General features: G+C 40.8%; 2 protein-coding genes across 2 annotated transcripts in view; one reads left to right on the plus strand and one right to left on the minus strand.

The window, feature by feature from the left end:
* Positions 1 to 25,472, minus strand: part of CUNH10orf71 (chromosome unknown C10orf71 homolog) — a 96,504-nt gene that overhangs the window by 51,749 nt on the left and 19,283 nt on the right. The window lies entirely within an intron of this gene.
* Positions 236 to 24,542, plus strand: TMEM273 (transmembrane protein 273). Its single transcript, XM_009969749.3, has 6 exons — positions 236 to 355; positions 7,240 to 7,290; positions 8,118 to 8,228; positions 10,397 to 10,421; positions 21,378 to 21,404; positions 22,210 to 24,542. Exons 1-6 carry the CDS (start codon positions 301 to 303, stop codon positions 22,253 to 22,255), a joined length of 315 nt encoding a protein of 104 aa, XP_009968051.2. The 5' UTR covers positions 236 to 300; the 3' UTR covers positions 22,256 to 24,542.

Below are 25,472 nucleotides of genomic sequence, written 5' to 3' on the forward strand. Positions count from 1 at the left end.
TGTTAGCTTTTACAGGTCCCTTAGAGAGCAAAACAGCTGAATTGGGCTGTGACCATTGGCTGTCCACCTTCTCCACAGAACGTATTCAAGCAAGGAGTTTATTTATGTCTTGAACTTAAACCCAAAAAAGGGAACTTCTGTTTGCAAATGTAGCTACTCAGGATATGACTGCAGTTTCCCACTATAGTCATGTGACGTGCTTTAGCCTTTTTTTTTTTTTTTTAAAAAAAAAAAAAGACACTGCAGAAGAGCTAAATTCAGAAAATTTGGGTGAAACCACTCTGTTGTCAAAACTTCACAATGATCTTACTAACAAGTCGGATATCAGTCCTTATGGCATTTCTTCTTCTCTTACGTAAGTGATCTATCATATTTATTTTCCATCCTTTTTGAGAGATATTTTTTCTTCCTGAGCTTGGTGGGGTTATTTATTTCCCAGTATAATTGTATGTAAGTTGTTAAAACTTTGTTTAGAACTCTGTTCCTTGGAGAAATAACATTTGTTGAGACAGTGGGGTATTTTTCTGAGTTTTCTATCTAATATTTCCTAGACTCAGTGCTAAGGGGTCAGCTATGTGCAATCCAGAAAACACTATGAAGTTAAATACCTGCATCTTTGCAGATGAGATGGCAGACCTCCTGAGCATCCTGTTTGGGACTGTATAGAAAACAGTAATTCAGTATAGTATAAATAAAAAGTTGATTTTTGTGCATGCTGTCTGCAGGCCACCTTTGGTCTCTGTGACTCTCCCTTACAGGACTTTGATGTTCATGTCTCACACTGCTTCTAATGCTTCCTGCCAGCACAAAGCAGGGCTTTTTCAAAACTTGCCTCTTAATTCACAGTTCCTCACCTTCACTTTGTGCAGGGAAGAAGTGGGGCTTATGGACAGGAAGTGTCAGCAGGGATCATATTAACATTGAGACTAATATGGAGGATGGAGCTGGCAGCAGCTACAAAGACAGAGGTCTAAGTGGTTTACTGTGGTCTCCAAGACATTAGGTAAGGGGGCAGGCACCCTCTGGTGGCAAAAGCCTCATCTTTACCTAATGAACACCTCTCACACTACCCTACTTCATGCAGAAGTTCATAGAAAATCACCATCTACTCTTGGGGAATCTCACAAGGGAAGTTTGCCTCACGTGAGGCATGCAGGCCACCTACTGCAGCTTGCATCCACTGGAATCCACATTTCTGGAAGGAAACAGGAGACCTGGTTACCCAGAATATGGAGAAGGTTGAGGTACTCAACAATTTTTTTTTGCCTCAGTCTTCACCAGCAAGTGCTCCAACCACATGGCACAAGTCACAGAAAGCAAAGGCAGGGACTGGGAGAATGAAGGACCAACCACCTAGGAGAAGATCAGGTTCAAGACCATCTAAGAAACATGAAGGCACACAAGTCCATGGGACCTGATGAGATACATCTGTGGGTCCAGAGGGAACTGGCAGATGATGTGGCTAAGACACTGTCCATCATATTTGAGAAGTTGTGGCAGTTCGGTGAAGTTCATGCTAACTGGAAAAGGAGAAACATAATGCCCATTTTTGAAAAGGTAAAAAAGGAAGACCTGGGGAACTACAGGCCAGTCAGTCTCACCTCTCTGCCTGACAAGATCATGGAGTGGATCCTCCTGGAAACTATGCTAGGACACATGGAAAATAAGGAGGTGATTGGTGACAGCCAACATGGCTTCACTAAGGGCAAATCATGCCTGACAAATTTGGTATCCTTCTATGATGGGGTTACAGTGTTGGTGGATAAAGGAAGAGCAAATGACATCATCTACCTGGACTTGTGCAAAACATTTGACACTGTTCAGCATGACATCCTTGTCTCTAAATTGGAGAGACATGGGTTTGATGGATGGATCACTTGGTAGATAAGAAATTGACTGGATGGTCACACTCAAAGAGATATGATCAACAGCTCAATGTCCAAGTGGAGATCAGTGATGAGTGGCATTCCTCAGGGACTGATGTTGGGACCAGAGCTGTTTAACGTCTTAGTTGGTGACATGGACAGTGGGATTGAGTGCACCCTCAGCAAGTTTGCTGATAATGCCAAGCTGTGTGGTACAGCTGACACACTGGTGGGAAGGGATGCCATCCAGACGGACCTTGGCAGGCTTGAGAGGTGGGTCCATGCAAACGTCATGAAATTCAACAAGGCCAAGTGCAAGGTCCTACACATGGGCTGGGGAAATCCCAAGCACAAATACAGGTTGGGTGATGTGTGGATTGAGAGCAGCCCTGCAGAGAAGGACCTGGGGGTGTTGGTTGACAAGAAGCTCATGTGCACTCACAGCCCAGAAAGCCAACCGCATCCTGGGCTACATCAAGAGAAGAATGGCTAGCAGGCTAAGGGAAGCAATTCTCCCCTTCTACTCCACTCTCATGAGACCCCACCTACAGTACTCTGTCCAGCTCTTGGGCCTCTAGCATAAGAAGGACATGGACCTGCTCATGCAGATCCAGAGGAAGCCATGAGGATGGTCAGGGGGCTGGAGCACCTTTCTTATGAGGACAAGCTGTGAGAGTTGGGGTGGTTCAGCCTGGAGAAGAGAAGGTTCTGGGGTGGCCTTACAGTAGCCTTCCACTACTTAAAGGGGGCTACAGGAAAGATAGGGAGGGACCCTTTATCGGGGAAGATAGTGATAGGACAAGGGGTAATGGCTTTAAACTGAAAGAAGGTAGATTTAGATTAAATATAAGGAAGGAATTATTTCCTGTGAGGGTGGTAAGGCACAAGAACAGGTTGCCAGGAGAAGTTGTGGCTGCCCCCTCCCTGGAAGTGTTCAAGGCCAGGTTGGACAGGGATTTGAGCATCCTGGTCTAGTGGAAGGTGTCCCTGCCCACAGCAGGGGTGTTGGAACTAGATGATCTTTAAGGTTCTTTCCAACCCAAAACATTCTATGACTCTATGATATCTGGTCCTGCCTCAGCTTCTTCAAGCAAAGCTATTTATAGATCTACAGCAGTGCTCTATCCTCTTGCAGTGCTTCTCAGGGTACACAAAGGAATTTGTCACTCTCACTATCCTTTTTTGTTGGCCCTTTAAGCCCTCTGCACCTTTCTGTAGACAATTCCAAGATACCAGAGGAATGGGACTGTCCAGAACAGGGGACATGGGTAACCAACCATTCTTACAGATCTGAAGTCAGCAATGACTGCTCCCTAGTTACTGGCTAGTTATTGCTCAACAATCAAATGGCACAAGTTCTATTAATACAGTTCAGTAGCATTTTCTTAGAGCAAAGAGATGCAGACTCAAGAGCAGATTTGAGAGCAACAAGACATGTTCTACACTAAATGACACTTTGCCATAGATACAAGGAAAATGTATTAACATGTAGCTAAGTGTCACATGGATAGGTGCAGGCAATGGCAAATCTATAGGCCCTGTATGCAGGGGTGCCTTGCAAGGACCAGAGTCCAAAAAATTCCTGTCTTCATGTGGGAGTTACTCTTGTCCTCATCTATTACTACAGTTACTACAGATTTTGACTCTAATTTGAGGACTGAGAAAGGACTCCATTTGCCTGGATGCCAACAGTGCCTATCTTACGAAATTTACATGTAGCTGGGAATTTTGCTACACTAAATACCAGCCAATACTTTTATTTTTTAAATAATGGCTTTCAGGAGGGGTTTCCAACAGGATCATTGCCTATAACCTCTTTGTTATCATGGGTATTCCTCGTTTGACTCTGGGGTTGCTCAGACACTCACTGTGAGCCATCCCTTTCTTTCACACTACCTCTGAATTACCCAGACACTTGCTTCCTTTCCCATTTGCTGCCCCAAAGATGAATGACACTGAACCCCTGGCTACTGCAATGCCACAGAACCAGCCATTATCTGCTGCAATGAGGACAAACCTGAGATGGGGGAGAAAGGGAGAAAAAAAGTCACATGGAAGCAGGAGGCAACAGAAGCAAAGGGACTAAGGCAAGTGCTGTGTGCTGAGAAAGACAAGGCACACCTTGCTGTTTGTCAACACAGGTTATGGCTGGGAGTTGTTCACAGTATCTCATAAGGTGGGGAAAGTGAGCTATTCCTGCTCCCTGATCTTATGCCCAAATTGCGTTCTGCACCACTTTCCTTACTGCATTGAGCTATGGGCAAGGCACTGTGTCAGAGCAATTAGGTAGCAGAGGGCACAGGGAGAACAGGATGTCCCTTGGTGCAGCTCAGAAGCTGTTTGCTTAGCCCAGCTGCATGCACAGCAGGTCTGAGGAGGGCTAAGCCTGTCCAGGGATTCACTGAGATCACAGACCAGGGACTCCCAGCCCAGTGTATTTATTTGTGGGTCCATCACCTGCTCAGCAGATGTACCTTGAGGGAGGTAACTGTACTGGCAGAGGACTGCACTGGGCTGCCAGAAGCAAAAGCTTCCTCAGCTGCATGCCTGGCTCCAGCATACCGGACTGAGCCCAGCTCCTCAGGCAGGCTGCAGCAGCAGATTCACAGAGTTTCTCCACCCCCTCACCTCTGTAAGACCTGTCTAGTCTGTAGTCTCGTCTCCAGACTCTGCCAACAGCACACACACACAAACTTTCCCCCACTGGTTGGAAACACAGCCTGTGCCTCTCACCAGCCTCCTGGTGCTGCCAGGGCCCCAGGGGCCACATCTCTATTATAGTGTCAGTTGCACGATATGCCTGAGCCACGTACACAGAAATTCAGAAAGCTAGCACCAGGATGGGAGTGCTGCAGAATTTGAGGCATCATTTCTAATCCATCTGTACCGGGAGGTTAGCATACACCCCCAAAAGATCGAAACTGAAGATGGGATCTATGTCAAACAGCAACATGTGTATATTTGACTTAGTCAATCCACTTCTTTCCACCTAAGAAGAAACTGAAATGAAAAGAAACTGGCTATCTAATACAGTCCTCAAAAGCAAATGGTATTTAAGCAGCATCCAGTAAATGATATTAAACCTTAATTAAAACCATATTGAAAGTATGAATTGAAAATGTTCTCTCTAGTCCTGTGGGTTTTCAGAGATTTCCCTCCCTCCCTTTTTAAAAAGAAACTAATAATTTAATCTCAATATATTAAACTGACCTACATAAAATATTCCATGTAAAATATTATTTCTGCCATAAAACACATAATCTGTCACTGGTTTAATTCCATTAGAAAGCATACATTAAGGTCTATGTATTATGATCATTAGGATAATAAAAGTAATACAATATCACTTTTATTATGTTTGAATTTAAAACATTCTTCATATGAGCACAAAGAATAATTAAAGGGATGGAATAAAGTTTTTTTTTTTTTTAATTTATAATGAAATAAATTCACAAGCGAGAGCAAAGAGACTGGTTTTTAGTCTGAAAAATCAGAAGCTGTGCTTTTTACACCCACGGTGTAGTCCCAGACTTTTTTTTTTTTTTCTTTTCTTTTTAACTTTGATTTTAGTCATTTTGTATAGCCAGCTTCTGTGATCCTATCTGCATTTGGATTCCCAACCCTCCCAACTCCCTTCTATGAGTGTCATGGGGTTTTTGGTGAGAAAACATTCCTGCCTGCATAAAATAAGCTTCTATACATTTTAATTATGAAGAAAATATTGGGAAAAAAAGGACTTTCAGTTCAGAATTATAGTTTTTAAAATACATTTGCTTTAAAACTCAAGATTTTTTTAAACTCGTTACCAGATTTTTAAAGCTTGGTTTATAGTTTATGAAAATTTGAAATTAGAAATGTGATTAAGACCAGGAAATAAAAACAAATCTGTTGTGAGCCACCCAATATATCAGATTTTTCTGATATAGCTACAGTAGTCCCAGATCCCACACTCAGCCTGAGTTTCAGCAGCCTGAAAAGCAGACACAAGATGGATTTCTGTAAAGGTATCAAAATGGCTGGTTTTGGAGTGGGAGGACTATGCTTCAAGTTTAAAAGCAATCACATTTCTAGCATTCATTTTACTGGACAAGAAATGAAAGCACAGCCCCCAAGACCTCAAGAAGACAGAATTATTTCTCCACAAGAAGTGGAGGAGAGAGAATAGAGGCAAGCTGGGATTTACTATGTTGGACACCTTAGCAGTAGAAAAACTGGATGCATTTAAGACCTTAAAATCCCACTGGAGTTTCAGTCAGACAATACTCCCTCACAATTCTCCACTTCAGTAGGGAATGTCTATGAAAAGATTCTGGTGCTGCGTGCAGAATAGCTATCTTCCAGCCAGGTCCCATATGTACTATCACCCAGGCAGTGGATTGCCTAAGAGCAATAGCTATGGGAGAGGACTTCATGTTCTGCCTGAAGCATGTACAGGAGACAGAAATTTCACAGCATGCTGTTTTGAAATGCAGGAGTCATTTAAAGCCTTCTCATGCTTCAGACACCTCATGCAGCTGCACATCAGTTACGTCATTTGGAGCTAATTGAAAAGACTTTGGTGGAAATACCCTCACATGCCCATCACTGCATAAACATTTGAGTGTACATTTCTAGCAATTTCCTATAATAAACAAGCAATATTAAAACTAAACATGACTTCTCTCCTTTTCCCTGACTTTTTATTTTTTTTTTTTTTTTACTTTGAATCTGTTTTCTTCAAAAAGTATGTGGGGATGAATTGTTTTCTTCAAGTCATCCTGAGGGCCTGCACACATTGAGCAGTGCAGCTCAGTGGCTTTATTGAGAAGGGAAGGGCTGGGAGGCTGTCATTCTGATGAACATGGAACTTGGCCTGGGAGTCTCCGAACAGGTTGCTTTCAGCCTATAACATTGCAAGAGGAAAAGACTCTCTTCTCTGGCAGCAATAAATCACATTTTGCAGACTGGAACTACAGACAGGATTGGGACTCATGTTTTCTGGAGAGGGGTGCTGTGGCGTACCGTATCCTCTCTTGTTAGCCTGTCTTATTAGCTTTACTGTATCTGTAAACTTTTTTTGGATTTATAGCAACTTCTCTTGCATACAGCTCTCAGGCTTGCAGTGAGAAAACTTTGAAATGGAAACAGTGCTAAGACAATATAAAATTTTAAAACTGTATTTTCTATTCTGTCCAAAACTGGCACGTGGTGGCCACATTCCTAGGATGGTCTAATTGACTTGACTGATAACACTTCATTACTCCAGGAAGCCAAGATCCTTTCTTAACTGTTACCAGGATCAACCATCCCCTTGGAAATAGCCAGATACAGCATTCTCCTTGAATGTAGTGCATTCTCCCTGGTGTCCTAACAGGCTAAAATATTTCCATTTCAGATTACTGGAAAGCAAAGGTCAATGCTTCTGGAAACCCTGAGGAGGAAATGGGTGAGTTCATGGTGAGATTTTCTCTTCCAGACAGGAAGTTAGGGGCAAAACAAATATAACAAAAATGAATGTGCTTAGAAGACTTTACATACTTGTTATGTGTAGAAGCTAATTATCTGACTGTGTGTTTGCACTTTGCCTAGCACAGCAGAGTCCTGCTGTGTGACTGGGGCTTTTAAATAACTTTTAGGTAAATGTAGTAAGCGTAGGAAGAACAGATCCTGAACACAGTCACTCTCCTGCTTGACAGATGAAGGTGGACTCTTACGGACACACAGGGAAGCAAATTACAGTATCATTTACAGTTTACACTTAAAAATTCTTCTGCTTACCTCCTTCCAATGAAGACTTACAGAGGCAGACTAGTTGGGTGGGGCAGGAGGCTGGGGAGTGGAAGGTGGAGATGGAGCTGTGTGTGTGCAGCTATGGGAAGCAGGAATAAGAGTTTGGCAGGATACAGAATTGCAAGGTAGTGGGGATGAGGAATTTCACTTTGGAAGGGAAAAGTAGAGCCCTAGCTCTAAAACTCAGCTGAGACCTGCACATACGAAAGGCTAAAGTTGTCTATTATCATAAAGTGGCATTGAGCACATCAGCCACGGGTTCACATGGTTTCATGACGTGCAGGTAGTTGAAAGAGTAGACTTTCCTCAGATACCTAGTCTGGCTCAGCATTATCAGGCCTTTCTGAAGAAGAAACAAGATTTTTTTCATCTTTTTTTAGGGATGCATTTGAACTTTGGAAACTTTATGTCACATCTGAAACACAAAGACTGTATTTATTACTTAATGGTGTATACTCACTGACTTGTTTTCAATGTTTGCAGATTTCACATATGTTATTATAGGAGCTACTCTGGGAGCATTACTAGCAATTGGTTTTGTAGCAGTAATAATCTGCATGATCAAAAAACAAATGATTAACAATGTCTTTGGAGGTAAGAAAAAATACTCCTGATTTCTTATCCAGACATCTAGATCTCTTTATGTTCTGATACAGCAGATCTGAGCTTCAGTGTTAGGAAATGTGTATGGACTACAGCTGTGGTTTTCCTTTGAAGAACTGTTTTAAAAGTGTCTGAAGTGCTGGTGTCCCAAGAATTGCATATTCACATTTCAGTATAACCAACTCTGCTCTTTAGCTTTACAAGAGAAATAGAATTCACTTCAGTATACTGCCTGTCTTTTAGAATAATTAATTTTAAAACAGAATTCTGTCTATTCACCATAAGTTAAAGAGCCTGTTGGATTTTCAGGATGGGCAAGAGGTTTGCTCACACTTTCTAGTCAAAATGACTATTTATTTCACTGATTCTGACTTTTCCTTCACATACAACTGACTCTAAGATATTCAGAGTACATAGCAAAACTCCCTATAACTTCTGCATTGTGACTGATTTTCAAGTTGCCATAGAAAAGCATGTTTTTCATCTGAAACTGGCAAAAGCTCTTTGATCTAACATCATAACTGCTAGTAGTAACAGCTCCTTTTGACTTTGGACCAACAGTTTACAACCCATGGTTTTGGATTCAAATCCAAAATCTTAAAGTTAAACTGAATAATGCCCACCATTTCAGTAGACAGAAGTTAGTCACAGGCAGAATTTGTTCCATGGGCCTCCCCAGGAGCAATGCTGGTCCACAGCCCTCCATCCTCTGCACAGAGCCTCTCTTATTTGACAGAACTCTGAAGTGCTTCACAGAGCACTGTAGAGAAAATATTGTGATGACTTCTTTCACTACTGAAATACAACTCTTGTCTGTGGAATGAAGTAAGAGTACACAGTAACACTCAACTGCAGTTAAGAGCTAGAAATAAAAAAGCATAGCAAATACAATAGCAACAGATAGTGACAAATGAGAAAATGCAAAGTCCTAACAGGTTGATCAGAACAATGTTAGAAGCTGTTATTTTTCACTAAAGAGACTCCTGGGACTTTGCTAAGGCAAATATTTGCAACCTACATTTTGCTTGTCAAGAGAGGTCTGTACTCTTAGTAGCACATGAAAATTTGTGTTGGAAGGAAACCATAGCAGAAATGGAAGCAGTGAGCCAATCTTATTAAATAAGCAGGGAAATAATTGTTTCTGAAAGAAGAGGGTCTGTAATAGGAGAGTTTGGGCCACTCATCTCCATGGTGAATTTCAAGAAAGCACCTTTGCAGATCTTGTTACATGCAAAGTACCAGCTCATGCAGTCCACTTTTTAAAAACAGAGGAATTCTGATAAATGTAGCCAATTTTCTCCATGAAAAATGAGTCACACGCTAAACAAGGTAAATGCAGTGAGAGAACTCAGTCAGGCTGCTACAGCACAGGACTAGGAGCTGCTTGCCCATTCACTGTATTCAGAAACATTTGCTTCTATGGCTAGATTTTTGCATTAACTGTCATGTGACAAATAAGAGGTAATATTCCAGCATTCATAACTGTCTAACCCTAGTAAGTCAGCAATGCACCATGACACATAATTTCAACAGTAGTCACAGACTCTTGCTTAGTAAAGAGAAGAGCAGAGTGGCCTTAACTATTAAACTTGAAGTGGACTGAGCCCTCTGGGCCCAATACTGCTATGGTGAGCTCAACCTATCTGTCACGACCTGATTCCATCCTATTTACAGTAAACACTGGTCTTTTAAGGGATAATTTTGCAAACAGACTCCTCAGGTATCCCATGAGGATACAAATGACAGTGTAATGCCACTTCCTGAAAGACAAATAGCTGATGCTTTCTTTAGTACCACCACATAGCAGGCCTAAAGGGAAACTGCTTCTGCCTCATTCTCATTGAGCATCTGCCCTCAAAGTTGTTTCTTATGACACTCTGGGGATGTGCTACAACCAAACTCAAAATAGCCAAAGTACTAGCAAAGATACAGCTCTGAGAAAATTCCCAAGAGATATTCCAGATAGAAGAATCACAAAGGGCTTTAGGAAGGTTGCATGACACTACTAATATCAAAGAGTTTTGCCTCAGAAAGGATGGCTGGATCTTTACCAGCTGTAACTATGTTCTCCTGGTTGCATCCTCACAACTTCTGAGCAGGCCTATCACCCCTCTGTCCCTGATTTCTTAACTAACCACGTTTTCCTGTTCTCTCTTTAGAGTCAGATGGAAAAATGGATAGAAGGTAAGAGTCATTGCCCCATGTGTTTTCTGAGGTGGTGTGATACACAAACTGTAATGTTTAACTCCCCTCTCTCTTTATGCATGATACTTCCCCACAACTGTGATTTGAATGATAATACATAACACACATGCAAACCCGTAGAGGACCATGATACACATGCAGTGTATCTAGCAAATCTATATGGAAAAAAGAAATTCCTTGTAACAGGGTTTTGACATTTTAGAAATAAGAAAGAAATCTCAGCAGGCTGAGATTTTTTTAAAAAGAAAATCCTTCAAACAGCTTTGATTAAGGGTTTTTTTTGTTTGTTTGGTTTTTTTGTTTGTACTACTTATTATAATAGCAAACTCATTTAAAAAAAGGCATTTTCAAGGGATGAAAGTCAAAAGCCTTGCTTCAAAAGTGCTGAAGTTGGATGTTTTTTGACATTGCTAGAACTTTTCCACACATTTTTTCTCAAACAAATTTTTTACTCTATTATATATTCACAAGCCCAGTAGATTAAAAAAAAAAAAAAAAAGGAAAAGAAGATGATGTAAACTAGGATAAATGGCTTCATCATGGATTTCCCCATTACTATGTCTGTACCTCAGTTCTGAGAACTCCCTTCACTCTAGACTCTTACAGGTCAAGGTCATGCAGTGATCCTTCCTACTGGAAGGGATGCATTTTTGCCCTTTACCTTCCTCCTCCTTACCCAAAACCAGTAAGATCATTTTAGGTTTTGAGCACCTGACTGGTTCACAGGCAGAAGAGGCAGTGCTAGACTGCTTAGGCGATGGCCACTGCTCATCTCCTCCAGGGATAGGCATTGGGGTAGATATGTACAGGAGTAGGGACTCTGGACTGCAAGTTGTCGGCTCATGGTAATCTACAGATGTGGACGCTTTTTGTGTCCCTTGGAGACATTTTATAAGTGACTAAAAACCCCCAAACATTAATTAATCAACATTTTCATAAACTGAAGGCAACAGCTGTATTCAATGACCTAAGAAACAGCTTTTGGTCTCTCTCAGAGAGCTGGATAGGATGATGTCCCCATCACAGTCTTTCCTCATAAAGAGAGCACAGTATATGTAAACACTCAGTTGAAGATCAAAGCAAGGGCACCCCTTGCAGGAAATACTTCAATGTTTTGCCTGTCTAACAGAGAAGGGCCCCAGCCATGAAGCATCTGTTACTTTCCCAGGGAGACACTTCCCCAACCTAACAGGGCTAACTGTCACAAAATGGTTCATTTCTAGTAACACATTATTCTCTTATAAGACACTGACAATTCCTATGTACTAGCCTAAAATAGATTAAGACTGTTATGTGGCCAGAAGAACAAACACAGAATGCCCAGTAAACTTTCTGGTTTATCAAGGACAGTAAAGACAGAACAACTAATGGGAAGGGCATGAGAAAGAGCTAAGCCCAAACAGAAAAGCCAGACACCAGTGTCAAGAGAAAAGGGAATAAAGGGAGGAGAGGGATAAAGACAAGAAGAGACACAGAAGGCAGTAGATTTACTGCCTGGACAAAATGCAGATGGTATGATCTATGAACCGTTCCACATCGGACTCCTCCTCCTCCCCTTTCTGTTTATTATGTGTGATATTTTCCTTTAGAGACAGTCTGAACATCTATGATACCATCCTCTGATCTTTCTAGGAGAAGTGACTGACTTTGTCATGGCAGCAAAATTTAACATCTTTAATGCTGACCTTACACTGACTCCTTTGATGATTCCTCATCCCAGTCTACAGACATTTGCTAATGTGACACAATACACAAACTTTTTGCCTTAGAGCCATCGACACTGACCACTGAGAGAAGCTATAATTCCACAATGTTTGGGGGCAAAACTATGTATGTCAAAGATGACTTTCTTCAGTTTATTATAAAACAACTAAAAATCCACCATTGCTTCTTAATCAGTTGCACTTTTGCATTCTACTGTGAAAGTCAGTAATTTAATAACAAACCTTTGTTCTCATTCACTTCAGGGCATCTATGTATTACTCCTTGGTGGCTCATTAAGGGATTCTATAATGCAGATGTTAAACTGAGGAAACAGTATAGCCTTCTACCGCTCTTGAAGAAGGTTCTGACAGTAGAAATACTACCAGATCCATACCAAACATTTAAAAATGTCCCTGTAAATTAATCCTTAGTAGGATTAGTGAAAAGCAGATAGCCTTGTAATAGCATCAGTTTTTAGCAAGGAAATATATAGTTTTGTTTTATAAACAAAGATTTTATTAAAAAAGCTATACTTGTTTTATAAACAAAGTTTTATAAACAAAGTTTTATAAACAAAGCTATACTTTTCCACATGTCAGATAGTTGATGCAGAACTAGCTTAGTTGGTTTTGCACCATCATTCTGCAACCCAAGCTATCTATTCATACAAAATCAAAAGGAAATAAATCATATAGGATTCAATGCACTCCTTTTATCTTTCCTCCTAACATTCTTCAGAGTAGGGCATTTCCAGATGGTAGAGTTTGTGCTGGCATGTTAAACTGCCCTATACCTAATGGAAATATCTTAAAGGTTGGAAATGGACCTTTATAGTACAAGTAATAGCTAAAGTATTTGGTAGACTTCCATAGGACTTTCACCCATGCTGGCATCTCTTTGTTGTAGGACCAAACTTGACTCAAAGAATGGGGTTATATACCATGTTTTGGCTTCCGACATTCTTCATCTAACTGGTTGAGGTTATATATCTGTGAAAGGAGATGTATGGCATGTAGCTGTTCTTAACAGTGGCAACTAAAAAAAAAATCCCCAAAACCCCACAAACACAAAGCCACCACAATTCCCCCCAGTTTATTTCCTGAAAAGAGCACTAAAATATTACTCATTATGAGTATTTGCACTGCAAATACTACAGTATTATAAATACTAAGGAGATTCCTCAAGAAAATCCGAGCTGTATGCTCATTTTTATCTGAAATCACCTGATTCTATATTTTCTCCAACCAATCATACAGTCATCCTGAATCCGTCAAGGATACAGGCAACCTGAAACCGCTCAGTGATAATCAAGACACTACCCCTTTAGGATCAAAGAGAACTAGCATATCTTCTGCAGTCAACTTTGTTTTCTATTTAGCCAGTGATGATTATTAGTGTTTTATCAGGAAAAAACCTTAATCCAACTGATAGAGCACTCACCAAATTCACCTATATCTAAATTGTCTTTTAAATTTCACATCATTATTCCCTCAAGTGCCTTAAGACACTCAGTAATTTCTCTCCCTAGCTGGGACATACTCTGAGTGGGTGTACCACCCCATGAGTTGCTCAGCCTTGTACCAGTAGAAGACCTTCATGCATATAATCTTCTTTTATGCTAGAACCCTGATTACCTGGTACTGATCCTAACCAACACATTGCAAGAACATGTTTCCACTAAAATCAGGCAGCATTCTGACCTGTCCTCCTTGACACTTTCCAAAATACTTAAAACAGAAGTGTTTTTACACCCACATGACACTGACAGCATATTGTGAAATAATTAACAGTATTTACCACTTTATTCAGTCAGTTATATAACATCAAGATTTAAACAATTGATTCATAATGGGATGCTCTTAAACTCAATGGAATATTTACTAACACGTGAGAAGAGAAAGGCTTGAGGCAAGCTTCTGTCAGCTAACAAAACAGTAATTTAGATGTCAACTGACAATTATTTAATGTCCTCTTTTTAAATTAATAGCTCATGTCAGTTTCACATGCCATCTTGGTGTAAGCTTGGTAAATTATAATACCTAAAAATTTCATGCAAGTTTAATGTATTAATAAAAATGTCTGGGCACATTTAATGCTAGCAATATTTTGAGTTAACTACAGTGCATGGCAGCCAGATTTACTTTGACAGAGGGAGACAAAGAAAGAGACATACAGACACGAGGAGGTGGATGGAGAGACAGAGAATGTTTACTAAAAAGGAAAAGGTACATATTTTACACCTGATGCATTAGCAAAAGGGAATCTGTTGCCTTAACACAGCCTGGGCAGCAGCACACCAAAACTCCTCATGCCACTCACTGGGTTCTACAGGCCCCCATGTAAATCACTCGGCAAGAGATCAGGTTTTAAAGGCAATACACAAGTCATTCTGATGTTTGATGGTGGAGCTTGGGAGCTGTGCTGGCCAAGTGCCAAGTTTATCAGTGATTTTCTTTTGCTACCCAAAGCAGCACCTAGATGTTTTCTTGTGTTTTCCCACTTGACTTCTAAGGGACTGACTTCTCTTTCATTTGCTAAGCTACACTTGGGAAACACACGATGCTTTTGAGAATAAGAGCATTCTTTAGGCAAATGGAGCAGGGCTCGGAAAGTTATTGCACCTTGAAAGCCTCTGGTCTCCTCATTGTTGAACTCTAAAAATGGCACCATGGATTACATAGGAGGTGAAATCATCCACTTGGAAAATATAAACATCAGAGATAGATGGCATGGCATAGATTAGATTTGGGCAATCATATGCTAGTTTGAATGCTGAGCTGAAGTTTCTGCCAACTAGCAGAACTGTCTCAGCCTAAACATTTGAGCCAATAACCTTTTTCCTAGTATTTTGTCACGTTCAGGTCTATAGCCAGCTGCACTGACAGGCAGAGATAATGAACAGGATCTGATCTAACAATTTCATATCCCTCAAACAGGTTTAAAGTCCGATAGAAAGAAAAAACTCCTGTTTTGGAGAAGAGAGCTGTTCTTTCTGATCTAAATAGTCCAAATTGGTTTGTAATACTGTGAATTATAGAATGCATCATTTACTAAACAGGAAACCAATCAATTAGGCATGAGTCATATCACTGTTACTATCAACTGCAAATGAGAGACACAACCTATCTAATCCCCAGAGCCTAAGCTCACAAATAAACTTAACTGGAGACCTAGCTTTGATGCTAGGGTACTTTAAAAAGCCGCAAGTGGGAGTCCTTTGGAAAATAGGCCCAAAATTTTCAAATAAAAATCCCTAAGTAAACACAAATTGAAAGAAAAGGGTCTTTGGCCTTGTCTGAACATGTCACTGGAAGACTGGTGCACGAGCAAAAAGGATCAGAATCTAGAACACAGCTTGTGCAGGACAGTGGGCACTGGAATGTGCTGCAGCGACTCGAATATTGCATCATCTATTCACGTGTAACACTACACAGTCGGTTTGCAGCTGGGGAGTGATACTGTCTCAGCCACTCTACTATCCACTGAAATCATATCTGCTTAAAATGCAAGCACATACTGCTGCTCTATTATAACCAGGTTCAGTGGCAAAAATACTTGAAATAGCATGCCAAAAACAATTTTGCAAAGGAATTATCTTTATCCAGTTCCTAACCAGAGTAATTAAGATGTCTTCTCACAGAAGATTTTTTTATACAAAGAGAGCAGGAAACAGGGACTGGTATTGGTTGTTTTAAGCCATGCTACAGCAACTTTTGTTAATTTTAATTACTTTTCAGTGAAGTAAATCCCTCCTGTGGAAATATGTCAGAGTTGGAGAAAGATGTTTTATTTGCATGGATCTGACTTTAAGAGGACATTTTTCCCAGCAGTAAGGTATCTTTTCAGCCTGGAGGTACCTGGAACGAGACTAGTTCATTCTCTGTATTTCATTCAAGCTGTGGCCTTCTTGCTAAAATGCCCATTAAAAGTTAACATAGGATTTATTTGGACACCTTTGCAGAGGGAGATGAAATCTATGACTCTACACAAAATATGTGACTGCTGAATTGTCTATTACTACCAAGTACTAACACTGTCAAATGCAGATGGATATGAAGAAGCACACATTTTCCTAGGCATAATCTACGTCTGCTGTACATGCCCAGGAGATGGGCCAATAGTTTCCCATCTTTACCTGTAAGATTACAGTCTCCACTTTCCAAGTTTCCTATTGCTTAAATATGCTCCCTCAGTTGCTTCCAGCTGTCTCTTATCTTTCTGATTCACCTTGTCCAACACATGGGATACAAGTAAGAAATACAGGCTTAGGCAAGGAATTTGTTAAGCACAGTCACTGGTATGCTGAGGAAAGAATTGGAGTGTTACCAAATTTAACAGAAGGGCAAGCTTTAGTAAGGAATGATTTGAAAAGGTGAGTTGGATTAAGCTTTCACACAGTGTCCCACCTGCTTGGTCTCTTCCCATCCTGGCCTTCAGACATACAACAATGAAGAATCCTAATTTTCAAAAGTACTTTCTTCTTTAAATATAATATGAGTCTGCCTATTATTCACTCAAACCACAACTGGCTCATATTGCAAACTCAACTCACTAGCTGTGCAAAATAGAAAAAAAAGGAAAAAAAAAAAAAAAAAAAAGAAAGAAAGAAAACTCCCAACCAGTGACTTAGGAAATGGAAGTTATCAGAAGACATTCAAAATCATTGACAGCTGGGTCATGGGCAGCCCTTCCTGAGGTGTCTCATATTTCTTCATTAGCAGAACAGTGCCTGGAACAGACTGAATCCTCCAAGATGCTTTTCAGCAGCAAACACAAAAAGCAAGAACTTCAGCTGTCAGAAAATAGAGCTGCCAGAAAGAGGCCCAGCAGAAGGCAGCTCATACTTCAGTGTGGATGAGCCTCCCTGGCACAAAAACCACTTCATATAGTCCCACAAAAACACCCCTCCAGGTGGATCTGCCCCAGCCTACCTGTTACCTCCCTTTCCCCACTCAGCTCAGTTTTGTCCTTGTCTGAAGCCATAGCATTCCTGCTAGAGAAAGAAAACATTGTCTGGTTTGGAAAGAGCAAGGTTTGGGAGAAGAAAAAGCACTAGATGACATACTAAAAAGCTTCAAAATCTATCCAACATTCATCTGCATATGACCATCACTGTAGCTGATGGAAATGGCAGACCTCTGTTGCCTCCTAGTCCATTTATTCTCCTATCTCAACCCTAGCTATCTTTCCTAGTGCCCACTGGGCTTTCTTCACCCCTCATCTATAGCCTTCAGGTGTCTTTCTTCCTATGTTGAGGACTAGAAATGGTGGTTCTTACACAATACAAAGTATGCCACAGCTCCCCCCATAGCTCACAGACTACTGCTCCTGGACAAATAGACAGCATCCCTGTCCTTGTTTTGTGCTGTTTGAGTGCACCCTTTGGTTTTGAGTCTTCATCTTCTGAAGTTCCATTCCTGTGTACCCCAAGTATTTTTGTGGAAACAAAATGTAAATATCCATTCTGCGTTGAGAAAACGGTCACCAGTGACTAGAACAGTAAACTGGCTTTTCTACTTGGTTCTATCAGTGTCCTGTAGCCGAACTTGTTCTTCTGAACCATCTTGGACAAGATACTTTGGCTCAGGTTACCCTTTCCATAAAATGAAATTAATCTTTATATCATACATTTCAAAACCAAGGACACTAAGCTTTGCACTGTGCTGGGGACACCAGGCTTTAAAAAGCAGCACTAAGACACTCTGTAGGTACTTTCAGGCTCTCAGTTCCTCTTAGCACCATTCCTGAATGGAGGGAATACTTCATATACAGACACATATGCACACAGAGGCAGTTTTTTATATATATAGACACATACGTATAGCCCAGACTGTTAGGTTGAGATTAATTCATTAAACTTGTTTCCAGGATACAGCATACTTCACTGATGCCAGCTACCAGCCTGACAGGCAGAGCCACACTTCTGGCTATTTTTTGCTTCTCCCTGGCCACTCTCCACATTCCCTGGGAGAGCATCTGGCCCAGGATGTCTGTGCTTCCTTCAGATCTGGGGGCTGCATTTGCAGTTGACCTTTTCACAGCTGCCAAACACGGAGGAATCCTTACTCCTTCCTAACCCTCTGCACAACTGTTTGAGGCTAGCCTTGAATAGCTCTAAATCATTTGATTGTAAGAGTTAGTCCCAAACCTGCTGAGTCAGGAGAATGCTTTCCTGGTGATGTTCAGACACCTGTCAGAGGCAATTCCTTCCACAGCCATCGTGGTCTCTGTTGGCAAACTTGGTGGTGCCACTGATTCCAGCAATAAACAAGTAACTTTACCTTTCTCCGGAGCTGCTGCGAGTCTGCATTAAAAAATAAAAAATGTTTCTGGAAAAGTACCCTCTTCATTCCTGTCAACAGACACCCAGGCTAACTCAAATATTAGATGCCACCGATCAGAGAGCCCCCTGCTCCCAGACAGAGCCCATCTGCCATTCAGGCTGAGTAGCTCTAGGGCTTGTCAGAGAGGTGACAACATGGGATTAGCGAGGAATGAAAGCTGCTATCATAGCTGAAGGACAGCTTAAAACCAAACAAAACAAGGTCTCCTAATGCAAGAGGCTCAGACTGCCACAGGTCTTAGCCAGAAAAGAACAGCATCAAATCAGAGCTCCTGCATATGCCAACTCACAGAATTTGCTGCATGCCACTGAATTTCTGGACAAGTTCATACTAAATATATGAAAAAGGAATCACTAATTTCAGATGGACTCCTAGGAGCCTTTTATCAGTGACCTCTCAGAAAATATTTTTATAGATCCTTTTTTAAGATCATATACATATTCTGCCAGATCATTTTATTTCAGTTCCCTGATCTTTTACTCTCCCAGAGTTCTGTCTTGAAGTACTGATGTACCTGTACTAGGTATCAGCAAAGCTAAGTTTGTTTTTCTTCTGGCTGTTGCTTATAACCACCCACCTCCATATTCCATCTGTACTTTACAGCCTGGTGTCAGAGAGCAAATAGCTGAAAGAAATGAGCAAGTATCACACAAAGCAATGCTGACTTCTGCCTTGTAGGCTGCAAATGCTTGTGATCCATGGAGTATTTCTCATGGGTTTATAGAAGTTTATGGGCTTAAAGGCTTTCCATACAGATTTAAATTGGGCTTAAAGACACTTCACAGAGGCCCACAGCTTCTGTCAAAAATTTGTATAGACTTGTAAATGGAAGAAGACTGAAAACCACTGGCTGAAAAGTAACTAAGTTATTTTTTGTGCATTAAAAACAACACCTGGCCCACTCCCAAATCTGATTTACTACACAGATATTGAAATGCTTGTGCTGGCACAGGAGAGGTAGAGGAGGGGGCTGGGATCTGGAGACAAGTGTTGAAGAATAACTACCCCTTTCAGTGGAAATGCTGTCTTTGAAGTGTTTGTGAACTGGTTCCTTTGAGTGAGTTTCCACAAATCCCTAGAGGAGAGCAAAGCCTAAAGCCAACAGAGTATCCCATCCCCAGAGACAGTCCTGCTCCGCCTCCCTCTCCCTCCCTGTGCAGCCACATGTTCTGGTTAGGCAGTCACGCATCTTCACTGCCTCAGGGAACTGGCCCTGACAAAAATCTATGCAGTATAGCAGAAAAATAATTTTCAGAGAGATCAGGCTGTTCAAGGACATCTGGCACAAGGGAAGTAGTAAAATATTACATCTGAGGTGCTGGGGAAGGTTGGACCATCCTTTCCTGCAACAACTGGCATTGTCAATAGTGGGAATGCCACTTGAGAACATCAGCAAGAAAGACGCTTTCTTTAGGTGACTTTTGGATTATGCTGAGCACTGGCCTCCCAACCAGTCTCTTCTTTGCTTTTTTTGTATCCAGAGACTTGAATTACTTAGGATTAGGCCACAAGCGGGCAATCACTTCGGAACAGTGCTGAAAGACAAGGCCCTTCCCAGCAGTTCCCTGCCACCGTCTCCTCCTCCCACAGAAGCAGGGGAAGCTATCAAGTGAGCATCCCTGAACCTAATCCATTGCTGGTTCAGCCCAGTTAGCTCAAATCACTTTCCATTGCCCTTGTTCTGCATTAATCTGTTGTTATAGTCAGAAGAAAATGGGAGAATTGTATTTTTTAATAGCTACATTTCCAGACAGGCAGAAATTTGTGTAATTTAGTTCACATGTTTAAATCTGTGTTATTTTGCGTGAAGAAATTTTGACAAGTTCATAAACGCAGCCCATATCAGGTCCCCTGATTATGTTTTGAAATGCCTCTCTTTTTTTGGGGGGGAAAGAGCTGCCACAAATTGTGTGGAAGAAGCTGAAAAGTATTGCTGTATAATCGTGACATCCTGGGTAACATCAGAACTGTTATCACTAAAAGAAATTCCTTGCGTCTGTGAAGTGCCAGGCCAGTGCAGGCAAAAGAGGGCTGACACAACCCCCAGGTACCTCCAGCGTGGTCACCAGACTGCACGCAAGCAGGCTGGCAGGCAGGTACTGGCAAGCTTCCCTCCTTGCACTTCAGCAGACATCTCTGAATGCCCTGGAAGCTCCCTGAAGGGCTGGTCAAAGCCAGCAGTATGGGAACTTGCCTGTGAAAGCACTTCAAGAAAGTGCAGACACTTTATAGAGCTATGCTGACTCACTCCAGCCCCAAGCTGGAGAAAGAAATAAGGGAGGAAATGGAGCAGAGCAGAAAAAATCCCTCTGATTCCAGTCTATATATGCTTCATCACATGGTCTCCCATGGACTGTATGCCCAGTTCAATCTAGAAAGATGAAAATGAGGTCTTAACTCTTTCTTACAGACACTAATGGTTAGTGCAGAGAATTTCACATGAACAGAAACATGAACAGAAAATTTCAGCACAGCTTTCTAAAAGACGTGTGGGACAAAGTTTCTCTCAGAGAAGGGAAAAAGACTGAGATAAATTACAAGAAGCACATCCCTGCCTGCCAAATCTCCTGTGAGTTTTTCTTTAGCAAAATCACCAGAAAATGCTTAAGTAGTATTGAAACAAAAGGACTCAATGAGTACTAGTTACCAGTGGAGTCATGAGATCTAATATAAACAAATTGAGAGCTGCAAGGCAAGGAAGGATCTTATTTCCAAGATCTAACGCTAGATGGAGTAAAACTGAATAAAAGATTAAGAGCAGTGAAGAAAAGAAAAAAAGAAAAGTTCCTGCACTTTCCCAACTCTTAATGCGTTGCTTCTTTGAATGCTCATATTTGATTACTGCTCTGAAAGTCACAATTAATATCTTGCTCTCTGTACCCTACAGGTCAAACATGGGATCAAGCCAAAACAGGTATGTTCTGGGGGAAAGGAGAAGTCTGGTAGAACAGGGAGGTGGAGTGACAGTATTAGGCAGACACACAGAAGTTGTAAAGGCACATCCTCCTAGGTAAAGGGAAAGGTTGCACAGCAGTATAAACTGTGAGGTTACCCTGAGCTCCTACCAACAGCCCAGATCTGCCAGACACTCTGCATGGCCTAAAACAAGTAATTTAACTGCCTTGTCCCCCAGCTTCCCAGATATATACCTACAACACCCTAACATAAGGTCCAGCCATAGTGCAAGGCTGCCTGCCCTATGTAGGCATATTAACAGATATTCCAAGTAGTAAGCTCTTAGAAAGATGCAGCCACAATACGGATCCAGGAGCTGCTCAGGTGCTCCCCACTCATGTGGCAAGGCAATACTGGGAATCAGCCCAGAAAGACAATAATCCAGAGTCTGCAACATGGGGGGCAGTTCTTATAGTAGGACACTGCCCTAAAATGCATTGCTTGCTGCAAGTGGATTCCTACCTGGCAGTGAAGAGGACATCTGGAAGTCACCACAACAGCCAGAATCATACCTGTGTTCTGTTAATTCACTTAGGAAAAACAAATACCTCCAAAGATACAAAGAAACTTCTACAAAAATAAAAGTTAAGTGGGAGGAACTTCATGAATGTAATTTCAGCAGCACCATTAATAATTTTCTAGAATTCCTGTAGTTTTTATCTGGGTATCTCCTGGCTCAGCTTTTACAATGATGCTATGGATCATTCCAGGTAAAACCAAAGCCAGAAAGTTATTGTTAATCTGTGATGTTTCTTTCTTTTCAGAGATGACATCAATGTACTAGAAAAACGAAGTGCAAATGATCAATAATCCTTTTGCAATTGACAGTTACCTGGTCTGAGGATCAATAGAAGTCTCTTGTGCACAGGCAGGAATCTCACCAATACCATTTCCTCTCTTTGTTCTTTAATTGAAAGACTGATTGATTGATTGATTACAGGAAGAGCTTACAGTGCATGCTAACTTCAATCATCTGCACACAAAAAGCTTGCAATCCTCAACAGCATGTATATGAAGAAAATATATGAGGAAAATACAATATATGAGTTCTGCTCATGAATAAATCCTGTTCAGTCTGTGATAAGTATATGATTGACTTCTAAATTCAATTAAATATAAGGTAATCAAAAAGGTAGCAATACATTTCAGCAGCAGAATTCATGGTCATGCCCATATTTCCAGTTAGGCAAATAATGACTGAAATAACTTTAAAAATCATTAGTCTGAGTTTGAAATAAAACTAGGCTTCTGAAGTTTTTCAGGAAATACACATTTTGTGTTAATATGAAAACATTTCATTCACACTAAAGTTATATCTGTTTTTTTAGCATTAGGACTGATGTGTTTTGTTTAACTGTGGGTGATAATGCTAATTTCAGCTATTTGAAATTAACTACGGTCATTTAAAATGAAAAATTCCTTTTTGAAATAATGTTTTTTATGGTTTGTTTTTAGAACACTGACAAGAAAACAATCTTCTGTATTAAAAAAGAAAGTTTCTGGACTTCTGAAACAAAACATTTCATGTCAACATTCTATAACAAACTAATCTGACATTTTCAAAATTCACCCATCCCTGTTTTTTTAGTATAAAACAATGCACTAAATTCAATCAGAATTTGTGAATAATTTCAGTCTCCCATCCCCTTCATTCTTGTTCTAGCCTTACATATTCTGTTGAATTTGATTTCATAAAAATTGCTTTGCCTGGGTCCAATTGCAAGCTTCTCACAGTAGGAGTGATAATCAGAAAACATAGAACTTTGTCTCAGAACATTTAGAATAGTTTAAATAATTTTAAAGGTTTTAAACCAAAGTTATTCTGTAAACACATCCCAGCTTTTACCAAAGCTGTGAGCTTGTGGTTTTGGTCTCAGTTGAGAAAATAATTCTATAGATTCTACTCCGTTTGTTTAAATCCACTTCTTTCAAGAATGCTTTACTATAACAAGTATTGTCATCACAAAGTGCAAGAAAGGCAGGAAGATTTTTGTATTTCAAGCCAGGCTTTCCTTTCAGCTTGAGAAGACATGGCAGCACATGTCAGCTGCGGGAGCGCTGGGAGCACTTGGCTAGCAGCAATGCTATTCTGGGCGTCCTCTGCTATTTCTACAGCTCCTCGCAGGATACCCAGCAGAACTCAAAGCTTGAGAGCCTCAGGTAGATGGCACACACAACATTAAGTAATATCACAATATTTAACAGGCATAGCCATTATGTCACAGTGTTACAGAATGACTCCAATCAGGATGTTACTTTATTTTATTGCAGCTTACAAATAACCACTAACCAGATCCAAAGACCACAAACTGTAAATAGATTGGATCTGACTAAATTTAGCTCAGGCTGATGTCTATAGACATATGGATTTTTTAATCTCTCATCTAGCATGCATTCCTAAAACTAACTTTTAAGCCAGTGTCTGCTCTTAGTTATGCCATGTGGCAGATCATAATAAATGAAGTTCTTCCCAGTTCTTCACTACTGTAATATAGCAGAAATTGTTCAAGTTAAAAAAAAAAAAAAAGGCAAATGTCAGACTGAAGTCCAACCTATAAATTCTGTGTATTATTAAGAAATATCACTCAAAAAAATCATGGAAGCCAGGGTGTCCCATCCAATAATCAACTTTCAGAGTGTAAAGAGCTGCAATTAACCCCACACATTAAAGGCAGAGTTGATGTGCTGAGTCAGTGACTTTGAGTTAACACATTGTCAGAGAGTAAGAGCAGATATATCAGAATTTTGTTTCTATGAAGAATAAGCTACTGTACTACTTGTAACTGTAACTGAAAGGATTTGAATATCTGAATATTACCTTAGCTAAGTAGGCAATTTTCTGAATGTGCAAAGTAAACTGGATGGTAATTTTTCTGCACATTTTAAACAACAAAATGTAAGTTTTATTTTCACAGTAAATTGACATATTGGAATAATTTCCCTAGATTGCTAGGTGTCTGTTACCCAGTTTAGTAACACCGGAGTTCATTAGAGGCATTTGCTAATGGATAAGCTAAAGCAGTAATGTGATACTTGTAAGTAATTGTGTATGTGTGCGTGTGTACACGTGTAAGAGAATAAACCGTCTTGTAAGGTATCTGTTAATTGATTTGTTTCCTTTAGTACCATTTTAATTAAGACTTGGAACAGAAGAGAGCATGTGGTCAGGAAGGGAAGCTATTACCTTCCCTTATTTGTGTGAACAAATGTTTCTTTTGCATCACTTCAGTACACTATGGGAAATAAAGATGGAAATAAAAAATGGTAAGTTACAAGCAGTAGAGGAGAAAGGCCTGGAGAATTAAAGTTAGTAGTCTTGATGAGGCAAATGCACAGGATTGGAGAATAGGTTCTGAGTTTCCGAAACCTTCTGGTGTGCGCCTTGGCTCCCTGGGTGTAGGGAAAAGATGGACAGCGCTGAGACAGACAGCTGGGACAAGGGATCCCCAGAGCTGCTGCTTCTGCTGCCACTGATAGGTTTGGGCACACTTAGTAATTGCCACTGCTGCACAGGGCTGCCACGGCAGCAGCAACCAGTGCCCCATCAAGCCTAAATCTCCTGCCCCACAACTGTAGCAGCCAGCATGGCTCTTCGCAGACAAATCAGAAGCTGCCACAACCATTTTGTCACTCCAAGGAGATCCTGGTTTTGCCCACTCCTACAACTAGCTTTGCCAGCACTGCCTGCAGCATCAGCAGCTTCTAGATTTGGGCCAAGCTGTGCAGCACTGCTTGGAAATAATCAGTGAAGGAAAACTAGATGAAAAGGGACATTTTGGAGGCATTCAGTCAAAAGACAAAAGACACTGTTAGCTCCACTAATTCTTGATCAAGAATGCAGTCCAGGCAGCCCACAACTGGTACAACAGGCATATGCACTCACCTATTTGCCTGCTGTTACACCTGGCCATGCTGATCACTCCAAGCTCTCCCTGAGATCACTGTCATTCCCCTGAACAGATAACAGCAGGAAGGACTTCAGAGTCAGGTTTTGGACATGTCCCAGTTATGTCATGCTGGACCTGCA

Source organism: Tyto alba, unplaced genomic scaffold, assembly GCF_018691265.1.
Source record: "Tyto alba isolate M040663 unplaced genomic scaffold, T.alba_DEE_v4.0 Super-Scaffold_1, whole genome shotgun sequence".
Taxonomy (NCBI): Eukaryota; Metazoa; Chordata; class Aves; order Strigiformes; family Tytonidae; genus Tyto; species Tyto alba.

What these genes read in the sequence shown, in the direction of transcription:
- TMEM273 (XM_009969749.3), top strand. Translation starts at nt 301, where the DNA reads ATGATCTTACTAACAAGTCGGATATCAGTCCTTATGGCATTTCTTCTT. An exon ending in GATTAACAATGTCTTTGGAG is followed by an intron (nt 8,229 to 10,396) that starts GTAAGAAAAAAT and finishes TTCTCTCTTTAG; the next exon opens with AGTCAGATGGAAAAATGGAT. An exon ending in GATGGAAAAATGGATAGAAG is followed by an intron (nt 10,422 to 21,377) that starts GTAAGAGTCATT and finishes TGTACCCTACAG; the next exon opens with GTCAAACATGGGATCAAGCC.